At 45.4% G+C, this 19661-nt stretch overlaps 1 protein-coding gene across 3 annotated transcripts in view; it reads right to left on the bottom strand.

Annotated features, from left to right (window-relative positions):
- LOC115462790 (long-chain-fatty-acid--CoA ligase ACSBG2-like) overlaps window positions 1-18804 on the bottom strand; it is a 130095-nt gene extending 111291 nt beyond the window's left edge. For all 3 annotated transcript variants that reach the window (XM_030192791.1, XM_030192793.1, XM_030192792.1), the window contains exons 1-3: window positions 18760-18804; window positions 10802-10900; window positions 9566-10203 (exon numbers count right to left, since the gene is read on the bottom strand). In XM_030192791.1, coding sequence (XP_030048651.1) covers window positions 9566-10203; window positions 10802-10884 — 721 coding nt within the window. In that variant the 5' untranslated portion in view covers window positions 10885-10900; window positions 18760-18804. The remainder of the gene's footprint in view (window positions 1-9565; window positions 10204-10801; window positions 10901-18759) is intronic.
- Between the last annotated feature and the right edge of the window lie 857 nt (window positions 18805-19661).

Here is a 19661-nt window from a genome sequence, read left to right as displayed (position 1 = left end):
CCCCCCGGCGAAAGAACCCTCTCACCCCCGGGTGCACGCCGCTGGGGGGGTGCTGCGCGCCGGTCAGCGTCGTTAGTTTCCATGCTCCCTCTGCCCCAGAACAGGTTACTCCCTGTTCCGGGGCAGAGGGAGCATGGAAACGAACGATGCTGACCAGCGCGTGGCACCCCCCCCAGTGGCATGCACCCCAGACGGACCGCCTCCCCCCCCCCCCCCCCCCACGGTATGCCACTGAGTTCAGGTTCCACTTTTCCAGATGCATCACTTTGCACTTGCTCACAATAAATGTCATCTGCCATTTGGATGCCCAGTCACGTAAGGTCTTCTTGTAATTTAATAATTTTGAACAACATTTAATTACCTCACTAGTTATTCCCATCTCTAAGTCATTTAAAAATATGTTAAAAAGGAACAGTCCCAGCACAGACCCCTGGGGAACCCCACTATCTACCCTTCTCCATTGAGACTGACCATTTAACCCTACTCTGTTTTCTCTCTCTTAACCAGTTTTTAATCCACAATAGAACACTACCTCCTATCCCATGACTCTCCAATTTCCTCTGGAGTCATTCATGAGGTACTTTTTTGCTCTTTTACTTGCCAAACAGGACTATTACATCCAGTTGACAAATTCTCTTGGCTCAAACCCTCAACGTCTCTTTGCCACACTGAACTCTCCTCAAAGTGCCTTCACCTCCAACCCCCCCTTCACTTTTCCCCCAGACTCTGGCTGAGTACTTTCATAAGGTTCACAAGATTAAACTTGAATTCTCAACCAGGTCACCTGCAACTCTCCTTCCCTTAGTCCATTCTCTTAACCCTCCAACCCCTGCCTCCTTTTCTGAAATCACTGAAGAGGAACCTACACATCTTTCCTCCTCAAAACTAACTACCTGTTCCTCTGATCCTATTCCCACCCATCTACTTCACACTCTCTCCCCTACTATCATCCCTTTTATCTGTCATATCCTCAATCTTTCACTGTCCACTGCAACTGTTCCTGATGCCTTCAAACATGCCATAGTCACACCACTCCTTAAAAACCTTCATTGGACCCTACCTGTCCTTCCAACTATCGCCTCATCTCCCTCCTCCCTTTCCTTTCCAAGATACTTGAATGTGCTGTTCACCGCCATCGCCTTGACTTTCTTTCATCTCAAGCTATTCTTGATCCACTTCAATCTGGCTTTCGCCCCCTTCATTCAACTGAAACAGCGCTTGCTAAAGTCTCCAATGATCTGTTCCTGGCCAGATCCAAAGGTCTCTATTCTATCCTCATCCTTCTCGATCTATCTGCTGCTTTTGACACTGTTGATCACAGCCTACTCCTTGATACGCTGTCCTCACTTGGATTTCAAGGCTCTGTTCTTTCCTGGTTTTCTTCTATTCTCTCCCAGCATACCTTTAGTGTATACTCTAGTGCTTCTTCCTCTACCTCTATCCCACGGTCAGTTGGTGTACCTCAGGGATCTGTCCTGGGACCTCTTCTTTTCTCCATCTATACTTCTTCCCTTGGTACTCTGATCTCATCCCATGATTTTCAGTATCATCTTTATGCTGATGACTCCCAGATCTACCTCTCCACACCAGAAATCTCAGCCGAAATCCAGGCCAAAGTATCAGCCTGCCTGTCTGACATTGCTGCCTGGATGTCTCAGCGCCATCTGAAACTAAACATGACCAAGATTGAGCTTATCTTTCCCCCTAAACCAACCTCTCCTCCTCCCCCATTCTCTATTTCTGTGGATAAAACACATCCTTCCTGTCTCATCAGCTCGTAACCTTGGGGTAACCTTGGGGTACTACTACTACTGCCCGTATCATCTTCCGCCAGGGTCGCTTTACTCATACTACCCCTCTCCTCAAGACCCTTCACTGGCTCCCTATCCGTTTTCGCATCCTGTTCAAACTTCTTCTACTAACCTATAAATGTATTCACTCTGCTGCTCCCCAGTATCTCTCCACACTCGTCCTTCCCTACACCCCTTCCCGTGCACTCCGCTCCATGGATAAATCCTTCTTATCTGTTCCCTTCTCCACTACTGCCAACTCCAGACTTCGCGCCTTCTGTCTCGCTGCACCCTACGCCTGGAATAAACTTCCTGAGCCCCTACGTCTTGCCCCATCCTTGGCCACCTTTAAATCTAGACTGAAAGCCCACCTCTTTAACATTGCTTTTGACTTGTAACCACTCGCCTCCACCTACCCTCCTCTCTTCCTTCCCGTTCACATTAATTGATTTGATACTTTATTTTTTGTCTATTAGATTGTAAGCTCTTTGAGCAGGGACTGTCTTTCTTCTATGTTTGTGCAGCGCTGCGTATGCCTTGTAGCGCTATAGAAATGCTAAATAGTAGTAGTAGTAGTAGTATTTAGCATTTCTATAGCGCTACAAGGCATACGCAGGGCTGCACAAACATAGAAGAAAGACAGTCCCTGCTCAAAGAGCTTACAATCTAATAGACAAAAAAATAAAGAAATCAAATCAATTAATGTGGACGGGAAGGAAGAGAGGAGGGTAGGTGGAGGCGAGTGGTTAGAAGTGGTTACGAGTCAAAAGCAATGTTGAAGAGGTGGGCTTTCAGTCTAGATTTAAAGGTGGCCAAGGATGGGGTCATCTGCGACTCCTCCCTCTCTGCACATATTCAACAGACTGCTAAAACCTGTTTCTTTCTCTATCACCAAAATTCGCCCTTTCCTTTCTGAGCACACTACCAGAACCCTCATCCACACTCATCACCTCTCGCTTAGACTATTGCAACTTGCTTCTCACAGGCCTCCCACTTAGCCATCTCTCTCCTCTTCAATCTGTTCAAAATTCTGCTGCACAATTAATATTCCACCAGGGTCGTTATGCTCATATTAGCCCTCTCCTCAAGTCACTTCACTGGCTTCCTGTTTCCACATATAGGTCAATAAGAGGAGTTTGAACTGTAAGTGCATTCACTCTGCAGCTCCTCAGTACCTCTCCACTCTTATCTCTCCCTACATTCCTTCCCGGGAACTCTGTTCATTGGGTAAATCTCTCTTATCTGCACCCTTCTCCTCCACTGCTAACTCCAGACTCCGTTCCTTTTATCTTCCTGCACCATATGCCTGGAATAGACTTCCTGAGCCAGTGGGTCAAGCTCCATCTCTGGCCGTCTTCAAATCTAAGCTAGAAGCCCACCTTTTTAATGCTGCTTTTTAACTCCTAACCCTTGTTCAGAACACTTATTTTATCATCCTCACTTTAATGTACTTATTTGTAGCATTTGTATCCCACATTTTCCCACCAATTTGCAGGCTCAATGTGGCTTACATTTGCCGTAATGGTAGTTGCCATTTCTGGGTAACAGAATTACAAATAGTATTGTGTTAAGGTGCATACATATATGGTAACAAACATGTAACATAACATAAATGGAACAGATCATGGTGTATATATAGACATGTGCATACGTACATGGTTAAGAAGAATACATTATGGTATTGTGTGAAGGTTCCTGAGTAATAAATTGGATAATAAATTAATATTCCCATATCTCGTTTGTCCTAATTAGATTGTAAGCTCTGTCAAGCAGGGACTGTCTCTTCATGTTCAAGTGTACAGCGCTGCGTACGTCTAGTAGCGCTTTAGAAATGATAAGTAGTTCTAGTCTTTGGGATTCCGGAACCTTGCCACTCTTTGGGATTCTAGAATCTTTGTCCTTATCTCGTATTTGTCCTGTTTGTCTGTCCTAATTAGATTGTAAGCTCTTTCGAGCAGGGACTGTCTCTTCATGTTCAAATGTACAGCACTGCGTACGTCTAGTAGCGCTATAGAAATGATAAGTAGTAGTAGTATTTGAAGACTTGATCTCTTCTCAGATCACTTTCAGTATTTGTTCGGTACATCTGGTAGCTGAAGATCCTGGAAGGCATGTCACTAGGTTGGAACCCTTGAACTGTGTTCCTAAGTTAATGCTTCTGATAATGGAGTCTCCGAGCAGTAAGAGTTTTCTGCTTTTCACTAATCTGTCATTGTTTGGGGGATGTTTCTTGGGTTATGCTACTTTCATCGACTTTTTCTACCACACTACTTTTTTCAGCATCATAATGATACAACACAGCAAAAGAATTTCAAAGGTTTTGAGGATGAGTGCTTCTGTGTCACAGATCTTAGAGAATGAAACAGAGGAATAGATGGGTGACAGTAGGCTCTGGTAGACTGAGGCAGTGGTGGTAAATTGGCTGGGAATTGAGTAATCCTGGATGCTTCTTTAATTGTAGCCAATTCCTTCTTGAGTTTGTTGATCTCATCTTTGAAAGCTGATATTTGGAAACAGATAGGACAAGCTCTAAGGTTCCAGATTTGTTTGCCTTAAGATTAAAGCAGAACATGTATTGCACTGAAGGTCATGTTGATGTGATTCACAAGTATGCAAAGGTGAACTATAATAGGGGATAACAAGGAGCAGGATTGACCAGTTATGGTATAATGAAGATACTGGTCCCTTGATTGTCCTAGGGGTGGGTAGGACTATAGAGTCAGACCTTCTGCATGTGAAAAGACAGGTCAATTGGGGGGGGGGGGGGGGGGAGTTGGTTTGATTGTAAATTGATGTTCTGTGTCCTGCTCTTAATATCTTCCTGATAAACTGCTGAATTTTACCTCCTATCCTATTAAAAAAAAAAAAAACCAAGTCTGAAAATACCCAGCTTAGCTCAGACAGCTCACAAGGTAAAGTGTAATGTATTTTTGTTTTAACCACACAGCTGTATACAATTGTCCCTCCTCCAGAGGCACACAGGTTACATAGCATCTGGTGACTCAGACTAATTGGATTGAATTAAGCCTATGTCAGAGGATTCAAAACAAGTCTAATGAAAAAAAGCATCTAAGACAGACACCAGATTCACCAGTCACCATATTCTATAACCAAATTGATTGGATTAAGTCACTTGGCACAGAAGGTTCAAAACACAGTTCAATGAAAGCACCTTTAAGACAATCTCATTGAGTTCTTTGATTGGGTGACAGGAGAATTAAATCAGGGACGAGCTATGGACGTAATCTACTTAGATTTTAGCAAAGCTTGTGACACGGTTCCCCACAGGAGGCTCTTAAATAAACTAGATGGGCTGAAGATAGGTCCCGAAGTGGTGAACTGGATTAGGAACTGGTTGACAGACGACAGAGGTTGGTGGTAAATGGAGTTTGCTCAGAGGAGGGAAAGGTGAGTAGTGGTGTGCCTCAGGGATCGGTGCTGGGGCCGATTCTGTTCAATATATTTGTGAGTGACATTGCCGAAGGGTTAGAAGGTAAAGTTTGCCTATTTGCGGATGATACTAAGATCTGTAACAGAGTGGACACCCGGGAGGGAGTGGAAAACATGAAAAAGGATCTGAGGAAGCTAGAAGAATGGTCTAAGGTTTGGCAATTATAATTCAATGCGAAGAAATGCAAAGTGATGCACTTAGGGAATAGAAATCCACGGGAGATGTATGTGTTAGGCGGGGAGAGTCTGATAGGTACGGGCAGGGAGAGGGATCTTGGGGTGATAGTATCTGAGGATTTGAAGGTGATGAAACAGTGTGACAAGGCGGTGGCTGTAGCTAGAAGGTTGTTAGGCTGTATAGAGAGAGGTGTGACCAGCAGAAGAAAGGGGGTGTTGATGCCCCTGTATAAGTCGTTGGTGAGGCCCCACCTGGAGTATTGTGTTCAGTTTTTGAGGCCTTATCTTGTTAAGGATGTAAAAAGAATTGAAGCGGTGCAAAGAAAAGCTACGAGAATGGTATGGGATTTGCGTTACAAGACGTATGAGGAGAGACTTGCGGACCTGAACATGTATACCCTGGAGGAAAGGAGAAACAGGGGTGATATGATACAGACGTTCAAATATTTGAAAGGTATTAATCCGCAAACGAACCTTTTCCGGAGATGGGAAGGTGGTAGAACGAGAGGACATGAAATGAGATTGAAGGGGGGCAGACTCAAGAAAAATGTCAGGAAGTATTTTTTCACGGAGAGAGTAGTGGATGCTTGGAATGCCCTCCCGCAGGAGGTGGTGGAAATGAAAACGGTAACGGAATTCAAACATGCGTGGGATAAGCATAAAGGAATCCTGTGCCGAAGGAATGGATCCTCAGGAGCTTAGTCAAGATCGGGAGGCGGGGCAGACTTATACGGTCTGTGCCAGAGCCGGTGGTGGGCAGCGGGACTGGTGGTTGGGAGGCGGGGATAGTGCTGGGCAGACTTGTACGGTCTGTGCCATAGCCGGTGGTTGGGAGGAGGGGCTAGTGGTTGGGAGGCGGGGATAGTGCTGGGCAGACTTATACGGTCTGTGCCATGAAGAGCACAGGTACAAATCAAAGTAGAGTATAAAGCAGCAAATATGAGTTCTTGTTGGGCAGACTGGATGGACCGTGCAGGTCTTTTTCTGCCGTCATCTACTATGTTATTATGTTACAATACCAGCATAAAAATATGAAATCACAACATAACAGTTTAAGTTTCTAGTCTGTCTTACTCTTCATCCTATTGCCCTATAACGTAAGAGGTTAAGACCCTCTGCAAGTGAAAAGACCCAACACGGGCCGTGTTTCAGCTGAAAAGCCTTCCTCAGCGGTCGTAATGGTTCAAATCAACTTCACAGAATCCTAAAAACATGACTAGCGCTCTTGAAGTGATGTCACTTGCAAAAAGCGTGCTTCTGCTGGCGTAACAAGCAGTCAATTGAGCATGCATTTTCCTACCCACACGGACACGAGCCCCAACCATCACTTGGACATATGTCCAATAACTTCCCTAGGCCTCTTACTATCCCTACCAGGCAGTTTTTGATCGGGTTTCAGATTTGATGGGCTGCACATGGAGACCAGCAACAGGTCACACATCTGTATGTAGCTCATCTTTACTTGCAAATAAGTTATTGAGGAAGCCAGACAGGAAGTGGGAGTGGTGGCAGCTGCTGCTGGTTCTCATCTACCTGTGCACACTAAGCAAGACTGCAAGCCTTCCTCCGAATGGCTTGGCAAAGGAGACAGAACTGCCTCAATTACAAGCCTCCCAGGACCACATGACATCACTCCCATCTGTGAATACCCCAGAACAGCTGAGCCTGGCATGTCCCATGCTTCAAGCAGTCCTTCACAGGAGCTCACCACCTGCAGCAGATACAGAAGACTGATCCCACGACCGTGGCAATGTGTCCAGTCTTCCCTCTCCCTGTCTCATGAATGCTTGGAGCTTTCCTGGTGTTTAGGCTCTTCTAGTCTCTGCTCAAGGTATCCCCTCACTCAGTTCTCGTACACTGCGCTCTTCCTTCAGCTTCACAGGATGGTTCTTTGTGCCATTCTACAGAAAACATACTACCCCTCGGATGCCCTGAAGACTACTAGGCTTTTGCAGGTTTGAAGCTGATCCCAACTCCTTTTAGAGAAGATGTTTGACTTTCTCTCTGAGGGCACAACACAGTGGCAAAGTCCACAGGTACTCGATATCTACCCACCTTTAGGCCACAGTGAAATCCTACCTGATGGAAGATCACCTGGGGACTGTCCTGTAACTGTGCGTCATGTTTTGGAAAGGTTCTGTTCTGAACACACATGACTTGCAGCCTAGAATGCCTATTTTAACTTCTAACATGGCTAGATTTAGTGGTCCTGCTGGGACAAGTTTCTGTGGATTGGCTCATATCTCCTCTATATAAAGCTCGTAAGAACACACACAGTTGTGGAAGTCCTTTATCAGTTCTGAGGTAACCACGCTTCTCTTTCCACTAGAGACATCTATACAGCTGGGGTTAATATGCTTAACTTCCAACTACTTGGTCACACCATCAGAAGTCACAACTTCAAGGACACAGATTGATCCCCTACCCCCATCCCCCCCCCCCCCCCAAAAGCTTCCACAAGTCCCTTTGATGTTTGCGGACTTAACTCTTTAGAATTAAAGAGTCTACATTCCAAAATATTTACAATCTCTCTCCAAGAGCAAGACGCTTAGTGGTTAATTCTTTAGGAGGGGGCTTCTAGAGTTATGAAGCCTTAGTTTGGATGCCTGGGAAGGGTGGGGGAAGGATAAGGATTGTTCTTTATGGGAGGCTGGGAAAGGTGGTTAGTGCTGAGACCAATTAGGAAGTGATTTACAATAGACTGAAAACAGGCTGAGGAGGGGACCAAGTGTCCAGGTCTGAGTTTAAATGTTCTCATCTGTTATGGGGACCTTGAAATTTAACCTTGTATTTCTTCCATGACTCGTACTACTTTCTTACAAGTTGATAGAGAGGTGGGAAGGGTATATCTGGCATACTAATGTAACATGGCTTCTCAAGCAGAGATATCCTTTGGATTCCACTTTGCAGTTAAGTGTATTGTATGATTTTCTTTATTGAAATGTTGAATAAAAACAGCCACAAGGCTACCAACTCTCCAAAATTCCTCAAACTCATCTGTAATACATAATCAACATTGTATTTTTCCCCCTACCCAACCCTTCCACCCCCACTATCCTCCCATTCATGGCTGCCCCCCCCACCCCGGTGTACCACTAGCAGTGTTCCATATTCTTTCTAAGTTTGTCCATTCTTGTGCATCATGTCTGTATCTGCCAGCTCTTCGATCTGTCAATTTCTCAAGATCAGTTATGGATTCCACTTTGTTCTTATGGTTCTAGTGGTTTCCTTTATGAGTATGTAAATAGATATGCTGGTTGGTATTTAAGTGGAACAATTTTGTATTGCCTGTTACATTAATTAATAAAGAAAAAAAAGATTAAGCAAAGTCCAGATCCAAGGAGAATGCATTTTTTGGATGAAGTACAGATTTAATCTGAAAACGTAATTTCAACATTTTTCATCTACCAGGTCTTGAAGATTTTTTCTGTCACGTATAGAACAGGCACTTCTCATTTTCTGAGCTATGCACTGTCCCCATGGGGACCAAGGACCATGTTTCTGCTCCAAGGACAATGGAAGATCATGAAATGTACTGTGGAGACCATTTGTAATCTGTATAGCCTCAAAACAGATGAGAGTCTAGACAAAGGAGAAACTGCCAAGGGGAAAAAACCCCTCACCATCCAACTCTAGACGCAGAGAAGTCCACGTTAAGATGGAGACTAAGCTACAAGGCATCAACCCCAGAATGTGCCCAATTTCCAAACGTCCCACATAATAGAAGGGGCAAGCTTCCCCTATGTACTAAACACCCTCCAGTCAAGCACTTGTAATGTGTCACCATCAGTCCAGAGCTAGGTTAGTAAAAACAGGTTTACCACTTACCAGAGATGAAGTATGGAAAGGAGAACCCAGGCGAGGGCTTTCATCTTGAATGTTCTAGAAGTGGTTTTGCCAAAGGCTGTGAAGCTTATTGTATAAACAAGGAAGCGACAAAACACAAGGCTTCAAAAGCAGAGGGCTTTTGCTTTCTCTTCTGAAAGAGTGATCCACGTGGTCTTCAAAACTTCATATAAATTTCTAGCTTATATAGACCCCTGTAAGGAGGCTCCACAAAACTGCAGAGAATCCTTACATTAAAATGAAGTCACAATTAGAGAAAAACAGATGGACACTTAAATATATACAGCTCTTTTAGCACTTACCTGTGAGAGATGATATACTTCCTGCAGCATCTGGAGCCCTGTCAACATCTACCAGTGCAGCCTCTCTTGTAGATTGCAGTGTTGGACTTGGAGGGACAGGAGAGTCCTCCGGATGGCTCAAGTTCCTTTGAGTCACAGTAGTCACTAGGTCCTGCTGTGCTGGCCTGGATTCTGTCTCCCTGCTCCACTCATCATCCTGTTGGTCACTAGTCACTGTGGAGATGTTCTGCTCCTGGTCCTTCACTGGTGTGGACTCTGCAGAGGCAACCAGTGTCTTGGAGAGCAGCTCTGAATCTGCTGTTCCCTGCTCTCCTGCAATGGCTACTGGGCTCCCATGTCCCATACCAGGATCAGGAGGTGCTCTGCTGTCCATCATCTCAGAAGCTACCCATCTGTCCTGTGTAAGCTCAGGACTATTTTGATACTTTTCTGGAGTTCCTGGGTTGATTTGGATGAGGATGGGAGCTCTCTCAGACTCTTCATCTGTTGCTTCTTGCTGGCTCATAGAGTCTTCTCCATTGATGAGTACCAGTGAGGAAACATCTGACCCAATCCTTGTTTGGACACCCCTCCACAATCCATGGCCTGCTACTGCTGGACTGTCCACATCATCCTTACTTGGAGATATATCCACAAAGCTGTAGGCAAAGGCAACCTGTTAGTGACTAGCAATGATTTCTGTGTTACAGGAAAGGTGCAACCCTAGTCTATCCTGCTTCAAAACCACAACTACCTCTTCTACATCCCAAGTCCCCCTAACACCCAGGGGTTGGGTTTTACTGTGACATGAGCACTCGCACATAGACTTCCATCCCTGGCTGCTGTGGGATGAACAGGTCTATAACATGCTTGACATTCCCAGTTTTAGGAGCAGAGGAAGAGAAGTACCGTTCAATATCCCCAGTCTGTACATTACTTAAGGTGCCTCCTATTTCACTCGTGCACATAGTAACATAGTAGATGACGGCAGAAAAAAAGACCTGCACAGTCCAGAGAGATCCTCAAGAGTGCATTGTATATGAAGCAAAGCACAATAAAGTTCCTTCATGTTTTGCACAGAAAGGGGGAGGGTGATAGTCCTTCCACCTGCAAATTCCTGGTTGGTTCCTGTGCCCTACCCCCACATACCGAATGGGACCCCGAGGGGTAAGGAAAGGGGGAAACCGTGTCCTTTACCTCCGGCTTCTCTGTACACACCCCTCCTCCCCAAACAGGAGGCTGAAGGTCTGTTTTTACCTTTCTGACGCCAAGTCGGTGCTCCAGCTGCTGACTGTATGCAAACTCTGCTCCGTCATCCATTTGGGACCCTCAGCTGCCATCTTGGACACTGGTCATCTGTGTAGAAATGCAGACATGGAAATGTGATGCAAATACATAGGGGGAAGAGGTGGGGGGGGGGGGTTATATCTATTTCAGCATTTGGCATCCTTCCCCAGCCGCAGTACAGGTATTGGAATGGGTCAAATATGGAAAACATTCGTTCAGTCCTACAGGAAGAGCAGGGGAGCTTTTGAATCGTCAGATTGAGCCCTAGGGCAGAGTTTCTCAAGTCCAGTCCTGGACTTCCCCTTGCCAGTCAGGTTTTCAGGATATCCACAACGAATATGCTGAACTTGATTTGCATACACTGCCCCTATTATATGCAAATCTCATGCACTGCTTCCATTATATGCAAATCACTCATGCATATTCATTGTGGATATCCTGAAAACCTGAGGTACTCTAGGACTGGACTTGGGAAACACTACCCTAGTGAAATTAATATGCATGAATGTATTCTGCATTCAGTGCCTCCATTATATGCAACTCTTATGCATATTCACTGTAGTTATCCTGAAAAACTGACTGACAAGGGGTACTCCAGGACTGGACTTAACCGTGCCTGAGTGAAGCACAGCGCGCTGAAGACCACTTCTGAACAGAGGACTGTCCACAGCTGGGGAGAAATTTCTTTATAACTGAAAAGTAGAATTCAGTAGTCCAGCAAGACCTCACCACACAGACTGGAGGCCTGCTATCTGGCAGCACAGCCCCTGGGAGGCTGCTGGATCTCTCTCGCATCTAGAAACCCCTCCTGACTGTGGAAGTCAGTTTTAGTGCCCTATTCCCCTATTCTTCCACTGAACTGGTTTCAGTTGCAAAATGAGTTCAGGGTGAATCAAAAGCAAGTAACCGTCACAACCAGAGAAGTTTCTCCTTGTGTAGATTTAGTCCACAAAGCAAAGTTACCCACTCAGGGGTATGGCAACCTTACACCAGCTATCAAGGCGCAAAGAGAAAGATTAACCAGCAGTGAACCTGAGCTACAGCAGAGGAGGAAAACTTCTAGACCTAGTCCTTAGTGGAGCTCATGATCTGATGCAGGAGGTACTGTAATGGAGCTGCTTGATAACAGTGAATATGATCAGATTTGACACGGCTTTGGGGTTAAGTACATACAGGAAATCCAATACGTTAGTGTTTTAACTTTCAAAAAGGAGACTATGGTTAAATGAGAATGGTGAAAAAAATAAAAATAAAAAAAAAAAAAAGCTTAAAAAGGAGAAGCTGCAAAGGTCAAAAATTACATCAGGCGTGGATGCTGTTCAAAAACACCATCCTGGAAGCCCAGGCCAAATATATTCCACATATTAAAAAAGGAGGACGGAAGATCAAACATAGTAACATAGTAGATGACGGCAGAAAAAGACCTGTACGGTCCATCCAGTCTGCCCAACAAGATAAACTACTACTACTACTATTTAGCATTTCTATAGCGCTACAAGGCATACGCAGCGCTGTACAAACATAGAAGAAAGACAGTCCCTGCTCAAAGAGCTTACAATCTAATATAAACTCATATGTGCTACTTCTTGTGTATATCTGACCTTGATTTGTATCTGTCATTTTCAGGGCACAGACCCTAGAAGTCTTGCCCAGCACTATCCCTGCCTTCCAACCACCAGCCCCGCCTCCCAACCACCGGCTCTGGCACAGACCGTATAAGTCTGCCCAGCACTATCCCCGCCTCCCAACCACCAGTCCCGCCTCCCACCACAGGCTCTGGCACAGACCGTATAAGTCTGCCCAGCACCATCTCCTCCTCCCAACCACCAGTCCCGCCTCCCACCACCAGCTCTGGCACCCAATCTCGGCTAAGCTCCTTAGGATCCATTCCTTCTGAACAGGATTCGAAACGAAAGCTGGCATGGCTAAAAAGTGAGATGGAGGAAGCTATTAGAGCTAAAAGAAAATCCTTAAGAAAATGGAAGAAGGAACTGACTGAAAATAATATGAAACGGCATAAGGAAGGTCAAGTCAAATGCAAAGCAATGATAAGGAAAGCTAAGAGGGACTTTGAAAACAAGATTGTGTTGGAGGCAAACACACATAGTAAAAACTTTCTTTAGGTACTAAAAGCAAGAAGCTGGCAAAAGAATTGGTTGGACTGCTAGATGACCAAGAGGTAAAAGGGGTAATCAGGGAAGATAAAGCTGTAGCGGAGAGATTAAATTAATTCTTTGCTTCGGTCTTCACTGAGGAAGATTTGGGAAAGATACCGGTGCCAGAAATGGTACAAACCTAGAGGATGTAATGGCACAATTTGAGAAATTGAAGAGTAGCAAATTGTCTGGACCAGATGGTATTCATCCCTGAGTACTGATAGAATTGAAAAGTAAACTTGCAGAACCAGTACCAGTCCAATCGGAATAGAGGAAGTCTATTTGAGAAAGTAGCCACAGATATATGCACCGGCCCCTAGGGTACCCCTCAGCCCCACTAAGAGGATGGATACAAGTCATTTTCCGAAATATCTGTCCAGTTTAGGCTGTACCAAACGGCATATTGTACTATTTGGCCGAATATGAATAATGGTCATTGAGCTTTAAATAAATGCAGCCATGTGAAATCAGATCCAAGTGTTTATGTCAGTAGAGCCCCAGATTATTCGTATTCACATCACTATTCACCTGAATACAAATAATGTTATTTGGAGCCGGCCCAAGGGACTGTAGCACCCCAAGACAACTTTTGCATCAGTTCCCCCTCCATCTGAAATCTTGTAGCTTCCTCTTTGTGAAGCCTCCCCACCCTCTTGCTATTAAAGGGCTCTGAAATCTTACATTCAGGTTTGGCATCTCTATCCGCCCCTCCCCCCTCCCCCAAGAGGGAGGGAAAGAGGGGAAAAATGCTGGACTGCTGCCCTTTAGCTCCAGGGCCTCGAGCCAGTAATTTAGGAAGAGGGGGACAGGAGTAAAAATACAGAAAAGTTACAAGTAGGAGGGACAGAGGAAAAGAAAAATTATCCTCTCCTTGTCATGCCTCTAGTCAGGAAGAGCCACAATCCTCCAGTTTCCCCCCTCCCCCCTCCCGATCCCCTTTAGTGAAGAAAGCATAGTGCGGTCTTTGAGCGTGTTCGTCCCTGCTGCCAGGGGGACATGAGTGCCATGTTCTTCGAAAGACCAACACGTGGCCAATGAACAGGGGGAGAGGGGACCTCCAATGCTCCTGGCACTGTAGATTCTCCTTCCTGTATTTGGCTAAGGCAGAAGCCCAAACCCAAACATCAGATCCTTGGCTACCCCCACCACCCTCATTGACCCACAGCACAACCTCAAGCCTCATTGGCCCCCTTCTCCCACCCCACCCATGAGAAGTGCTCTATGACAGTAACTGGAGGAGGATGCAGCTCTGAGAGAGGGATACAGGTACCAGGCCCTACATACTTACACTGTCTTTCCATGATAATTAGTGCAAAGCCCCCCTGCAGCCACTTCAAGGGGAAAAGAATCCACCAGCTACCAGACACTCCTATAGCACTGCAAGGTACCTGCATGCCATATAGTTACATGGCTAGTCCCTGTTCCATAGAGCTTACCAATCTAGTAACCGTTACAGTAAACCCCACTTAGAGCTGGATCTTGAAGCTGCATTTAACAGGAGGACACAATGATGGAGGTGGTGGTGGAGATGAAAACGGTAACAGAATTCAAAAATGTGTGGGATAAATGAAGGCATCCTGTTCAGTAGGAATGGATCCTCAGAAGCTTAGGGTGGCAGAGCCGGTGGGGGGGGGGGGGGGGCGCGAGGGGGGGCAGGGCAGACCTCTACGGTCTGTGCCGTGAAAATGGCAGATACTAATCAAGGTTAGGTATACACAAAAAGTAGCACATATGAGTTATCTTGTTGGGCAGACTGGATGGACCTTGCAGGTCATAGTAACATAGTAAATGACGGCAGAAAAAGACCTGCACGGTCCATCCAGTCTGCCCAACAAGATAACTCATATGTGCTACTTTTTGTGTATACCTAACCTTGATTAGTATCTGCCATTTTCAGGACACAAACCGTATAAGTCTGCCCAGCACTATCCCCGCCTCCCAACCTCTGCCGTCATCTACTATGTTACTATGATTCAGGAAGACAGCTGCAGGGAGAGTGCCACATAAGAACAGACACCTGGGGATAGAGGACGAGGGGGCAGCTCTCCAATAAAGAGACATAAGGAAGAACAAACAGATTATAAGACCCCCCCCCAGGACAGGAAAATACCTACCATACCTGAATGTACACTGCTTCAATAGCTTTTGGGCTTGAAGTATTAAAAAATTCTAATAAAAAATAAACCGTAGGACTGCAGAGTAAATACACTTGTGGACACAGCAGGGAAGAGGAGAAATGCTGAAGACAGGGGGGGGGGGAGAAGATAGGAGCGGGGAGAGGAAGGGAGAGATGCTGAAGACAAGGAGGGCTTGAGAGGGAGGAATGGAGATGCTGAAAGCATGGTGTAGGGGGAGGGGGAAGAATGCTGTACACCACAGGCAGAGGGGTGAGGAAAGGTTATAGATGCAAGAGGAAGAAGGGGGATGACAGGGAGGAGGCCGAGAGATGCTAGAGACCATGGGGGGGGGGGGGAGAAGAAGATAGGAGAGGGGAGAGATGCTGAAGACAAGGAGGGCTTGAGAGGGAGGAATGGAGATGCTGAAAGCATGGTGTAGGGGGAAGAATGCTGTACACCACAGGCAGAGGGGTGAGGAAAGGTTATAGATGCAAGAGGAAGAAGGGGAATGACAGGGAGGAGGCCGAGAGATGCTAGAGACCATGGGGGGTGAAGAGGGAGGAAACGAGCAAGATACTGCAGACCATGGACTGCAGGGGTGGGGGAAGGGAAGGAGAGATGCTGCAGACCATGAGCGGTTGAGAGGGAGAGAAAGATGCTGGATAATATGAGGGAAGGAGAGATCAATTGACCCCATGAGAGGGAAGCTGAAAGGGCAAGGAGAGGAGAGGTATGTAGGACACCACAGAAGGTTTGGAGGCAGACCTTGGGCACCCCCAAACCAAAAAGCATTCTGATGTTCCTCTCGTAACACATCCTGCCCCACTTTCTAACAAGTGAAGAAATCATCTGTCTTCAAAATAAAGCTTGTCTGACACTTGATTTTTTTTTTTTTTTTTTTTGGGGGGGGGGGGGGGAGCGAAGAGGGTGTTGTCCCCTTCCTGTCCTAAAGTGGAAGGGAATAAAGGTGACAGGATACAAGAGTTCTGGGGAGTGGCAATCTAAGTGTTTGAGGAAAGTCCATTAACTGACCAGGGCAAACATCACCTTTCCTCTCAACCCACAAAACGCAGCCATCCCAAGGGTGGAACACCAAGCAGCAGATTGATGGCAACAGGACATAAGAACCTTTGGGAGGGAGAAGGAAGAGGCTGCTACAGTCTAATGACAGACTAACACGCTGGAAGCAACAACATGGCAGAACCTGAATTAGAACTCATATCCTAGGCAGAGCAACCGACAGCCTCATGTTAAAAAATAAAAAGCTTTGCTGATGGGGATGAAGTTGAATAATTAGTTTTTATAAAGCAATTAACTTATTGGTGCACTGTATAAACAGACTACTCAAAATCATCTTACGCTCAGCCACGACTGGCCTTCAAACTCATGAACGTTCAGCCACCTTCAACATTATACTGGCTTTCGCTGTTCATAAGAGTCTCTCACTAGAAAAACTATATCAGTTTCACCATAAACGAAAGGTGGGCCAGCTTTTTCTTATCCAAAAGATAAGAAGGGGCAACTTCTAGGCAGATCTTTATCCCATAAGACAAAAATTTGGGCTCCCCTGGATTTATTCTGGCTAAGGTTTGGCAATTAAAATTCAATGCGAAGAAATGCAGTGATGCACTTAGGAAGTAGAAATCCACGGGAGACGTATGTGTTAGGCGGGGAGAGTCTGATAGGCACGGACGGGGAGAGGGATCTTGGGGTGATCGTATCTGAGGATCTGAAGGCGACGAAACAGTGTGACAAGGCGGTGGCCGTAGCTAGAAGGTTGTTAGGCTGTATAGAGAGAGGTGTGACCAGCAGAAGAAAAGGGGTGTTGATGCCCCTGTATAAGTCGTTGGTGAGGCCCCACCTGGAGTATTGTGTTCAGTTTGGGAGGCCGTATCTTGTTAAGGATGTAAAAAGAATTGAAGCGGTGCAAAGAAAAGCTACGAGAATGGTATGGGATTTGCGTTACAAGACGTATGAGGAGAGACTTGCTGAACTAAACATGTATACTCTGGAGGAAAGGAGAAACAGGGGTGATATGATACAAACGTTCAAATATTTGAAAGGTATTAATCCGCAAACGAACCTTTTCCGGAGATGGGAAGGTGGTAGAACGAGAGGACATGAAATGAGATTGAAGGGGGGCAGACTCAAGAAAAATGTCAGGAAGTATTTTTTCACGGAGAGAGTAGTGGATGCTTGGAATGCCCTCCCGCGGGAGGTGGTGGAAATGAAAACGGTAACGGAATTCAAACATGCATGGGATAAGCATAAAGGAATCCTGTGCCGAAGGAATGGATCCTCAGGAGCTTAGTCAAGATCGGGAGGCGGGGATAGGGCTGGGCAGACTTATACGGTCTGTGCCAGAGCCAGTGGTTGGGAGGCAGGGCTGGTGGTGGGAAGGTGAAGATAGTGCGGGGCAGACTTATACGGTCTGTGCCCTGAAGAGCACAGGTACAAATCAAAGTAGGGTATACACAAAAAGCAGCAAATATGAGTTATCTTGTTGGGCAGACTGGATGGACTGTGCAGGTCTTTTTCTGCCGTCATCTACTATGTTACTATGTTACATGAATGATTTGATCGACCTCCCTGCTAGAAACAGATCTAATTCTTCACAAACTTATCTTAACCTACACCTTCCCAATTGTAGAGGAATTAAGTACAAGACGTACTACGCATCCAGTTTCTCCTTTTTGGGCAGCCAGCTTTGGAATGCCGTACCAAGCTCTATCCGATTAATAAACGACTTCTTGCCCTTTAGAAAAATGCTCAAAGCTCATCTCTTTAAGCAAGCCTACCCAAATGCCCAACCTAATCTCACCACTCCCAATTCTGTTCTGACTTAAATACAGACCTCCCATCCTTCTCTTTCCATCTCTCCTTACCCCTTTTCTCCCAAATCATACTATCCTATATACCCTCTTTTATCCTAGTCATACACTAGCAAGCCCAACTTTACATTGTTTTACTACTGTTTTATTGAAAATGCTACTCTATGACTTGTATTTCAAATTACTATGTAAGCCGCATTGAGCCTGCATTGTGTGGGAAAGCGTGGGGTACAAATATAATAAATAAATAAATTCTATAATTTGTGATGTTATATACTTAAAACATTAAGAGCATAAGTTATCATATGGGGCAGACTGAAGGTCCATCAAGTCCAATATACTGTTTCCAACAGTGGCCAATCCAGGTCTAAAGTACCTGGCAAGATCCCAAAACAGTAAAACAGATTTTATGCTACTTATCCTAGAAATAAGCAGTGGATTTTCCCAATTCCATCTTAATAGTGGCTTAGAAAAGTTTTTTGTTACCTAATTGTTTATTTTAATAATTTGTTCACAGTGAAAGCAGTATCCCACCACCAGTAGGGGGCGTTAGTATCCCTCAAAAACAAAATGCAGGTTCTCTGGATTTTAAAAACAGGGCAGCCACCACGTGCTGGGAGATAATTACAGGTCTTTATCTGCCATCATTTACTATGTTATGTTACCCTATGAACCCTCTGGCATAATACAAGCAGTGAGTGGAGAGACTAAAATGTTTCTCTACACAACCCAGCACAAGAGCAAAAGCTTCATTATCATCACAGTAGAAACAAAATGATCCCATTTGCAGAAGACAACCCATAGAAAGCTGTGATTTCACTTACCTACAGAAGCTCCCAGATAGGAAGAAAAAGAAAATGCCAGCCCCGCCCAAGACACAGCTTTAAGTACTGCAAGCCCCACCCCCACACCTCCACAGCCAATCAGAGCAGCTGAAAGTGGGTACTCACAAGCCCTAGGACCCTCTCTCTGTGTATCTCCCCTCCTTCCCTCTGGCTCATTCAGGCCCTCTGTCTCTTGTGCTGCTGCTCTAGTGACCCTTTAAGAGGGAAAAGAGCCCAAGAAGAATTATGGACCAGTACTGGGGAGCGGTCCCCATGACCCCTGGCAGGACTGCACAGAATAGCACTGCAAATCTCATTTCTGGTATGTCCTCTTTTTTGACGTCTTCAGATATGTCCTCCAGGAGTTTTCATTTTTAGGGAAATGTCCTATTTTTCTTTCATGTGCCTGTGACCAATGGGGTTGCTAAAGAGAGAGAAAGGCATTGCTGATCCCCTCTTTGTTCCCTGCTGGTTGAATCTGTCAAAGGAATTTTGTTTGTGCAGCACAAATTTAAGCATATCTCATGCAAAGACCTTCACATGTATCTTATTTTGTTCTGTCTTCTTTTTTTGTCTCAGCAAATATGGTAACTCTAGACTAGGGCAGTTGCGATATTAAAACCTTCCTACCCAACAAGGGGGTAAAAGTGGGGGTTTGAATGAAAGCAGAGACGCCAAGGATGAACCACCCAAATTTACCATGCCAAGGACTGAGATTTTTCAGACAGTACATCAGGATATGAGTGAGGAATAATGTAAGTATACTGTTTTGCAAATCAATCAAGGCAGCATTAAATGATATTGGCTTTTCTTTGGAGCCTCTGAAAGAATACAGACAACCCCCCTGTTTACTAAAGCCTCACAAGCGGCTGCCGTGTGCTAATGCTGACACAGCCCATTCG

Source organism: Microcaecilia unicolor, chromosome 2 (assembly GCF_901765095.1).
Source record: "Microcaecilia unicolor chromosome 2, aMicUni1.1, whole genome shotgun sequence".
In the NCBI taxonomy this organism is placed as follows: Eukaryota; Metazoa; Chordata; class Amphibia; order Gymnophiona; family Siphonopidae; genus Microcaecilia; species Microcaecilia unicolor.
The sequence above is the reverse complement of the archived record's forward strand: the minus strand, read 5'-3'. Positions and strand labels throughout refer to the sequence as shown.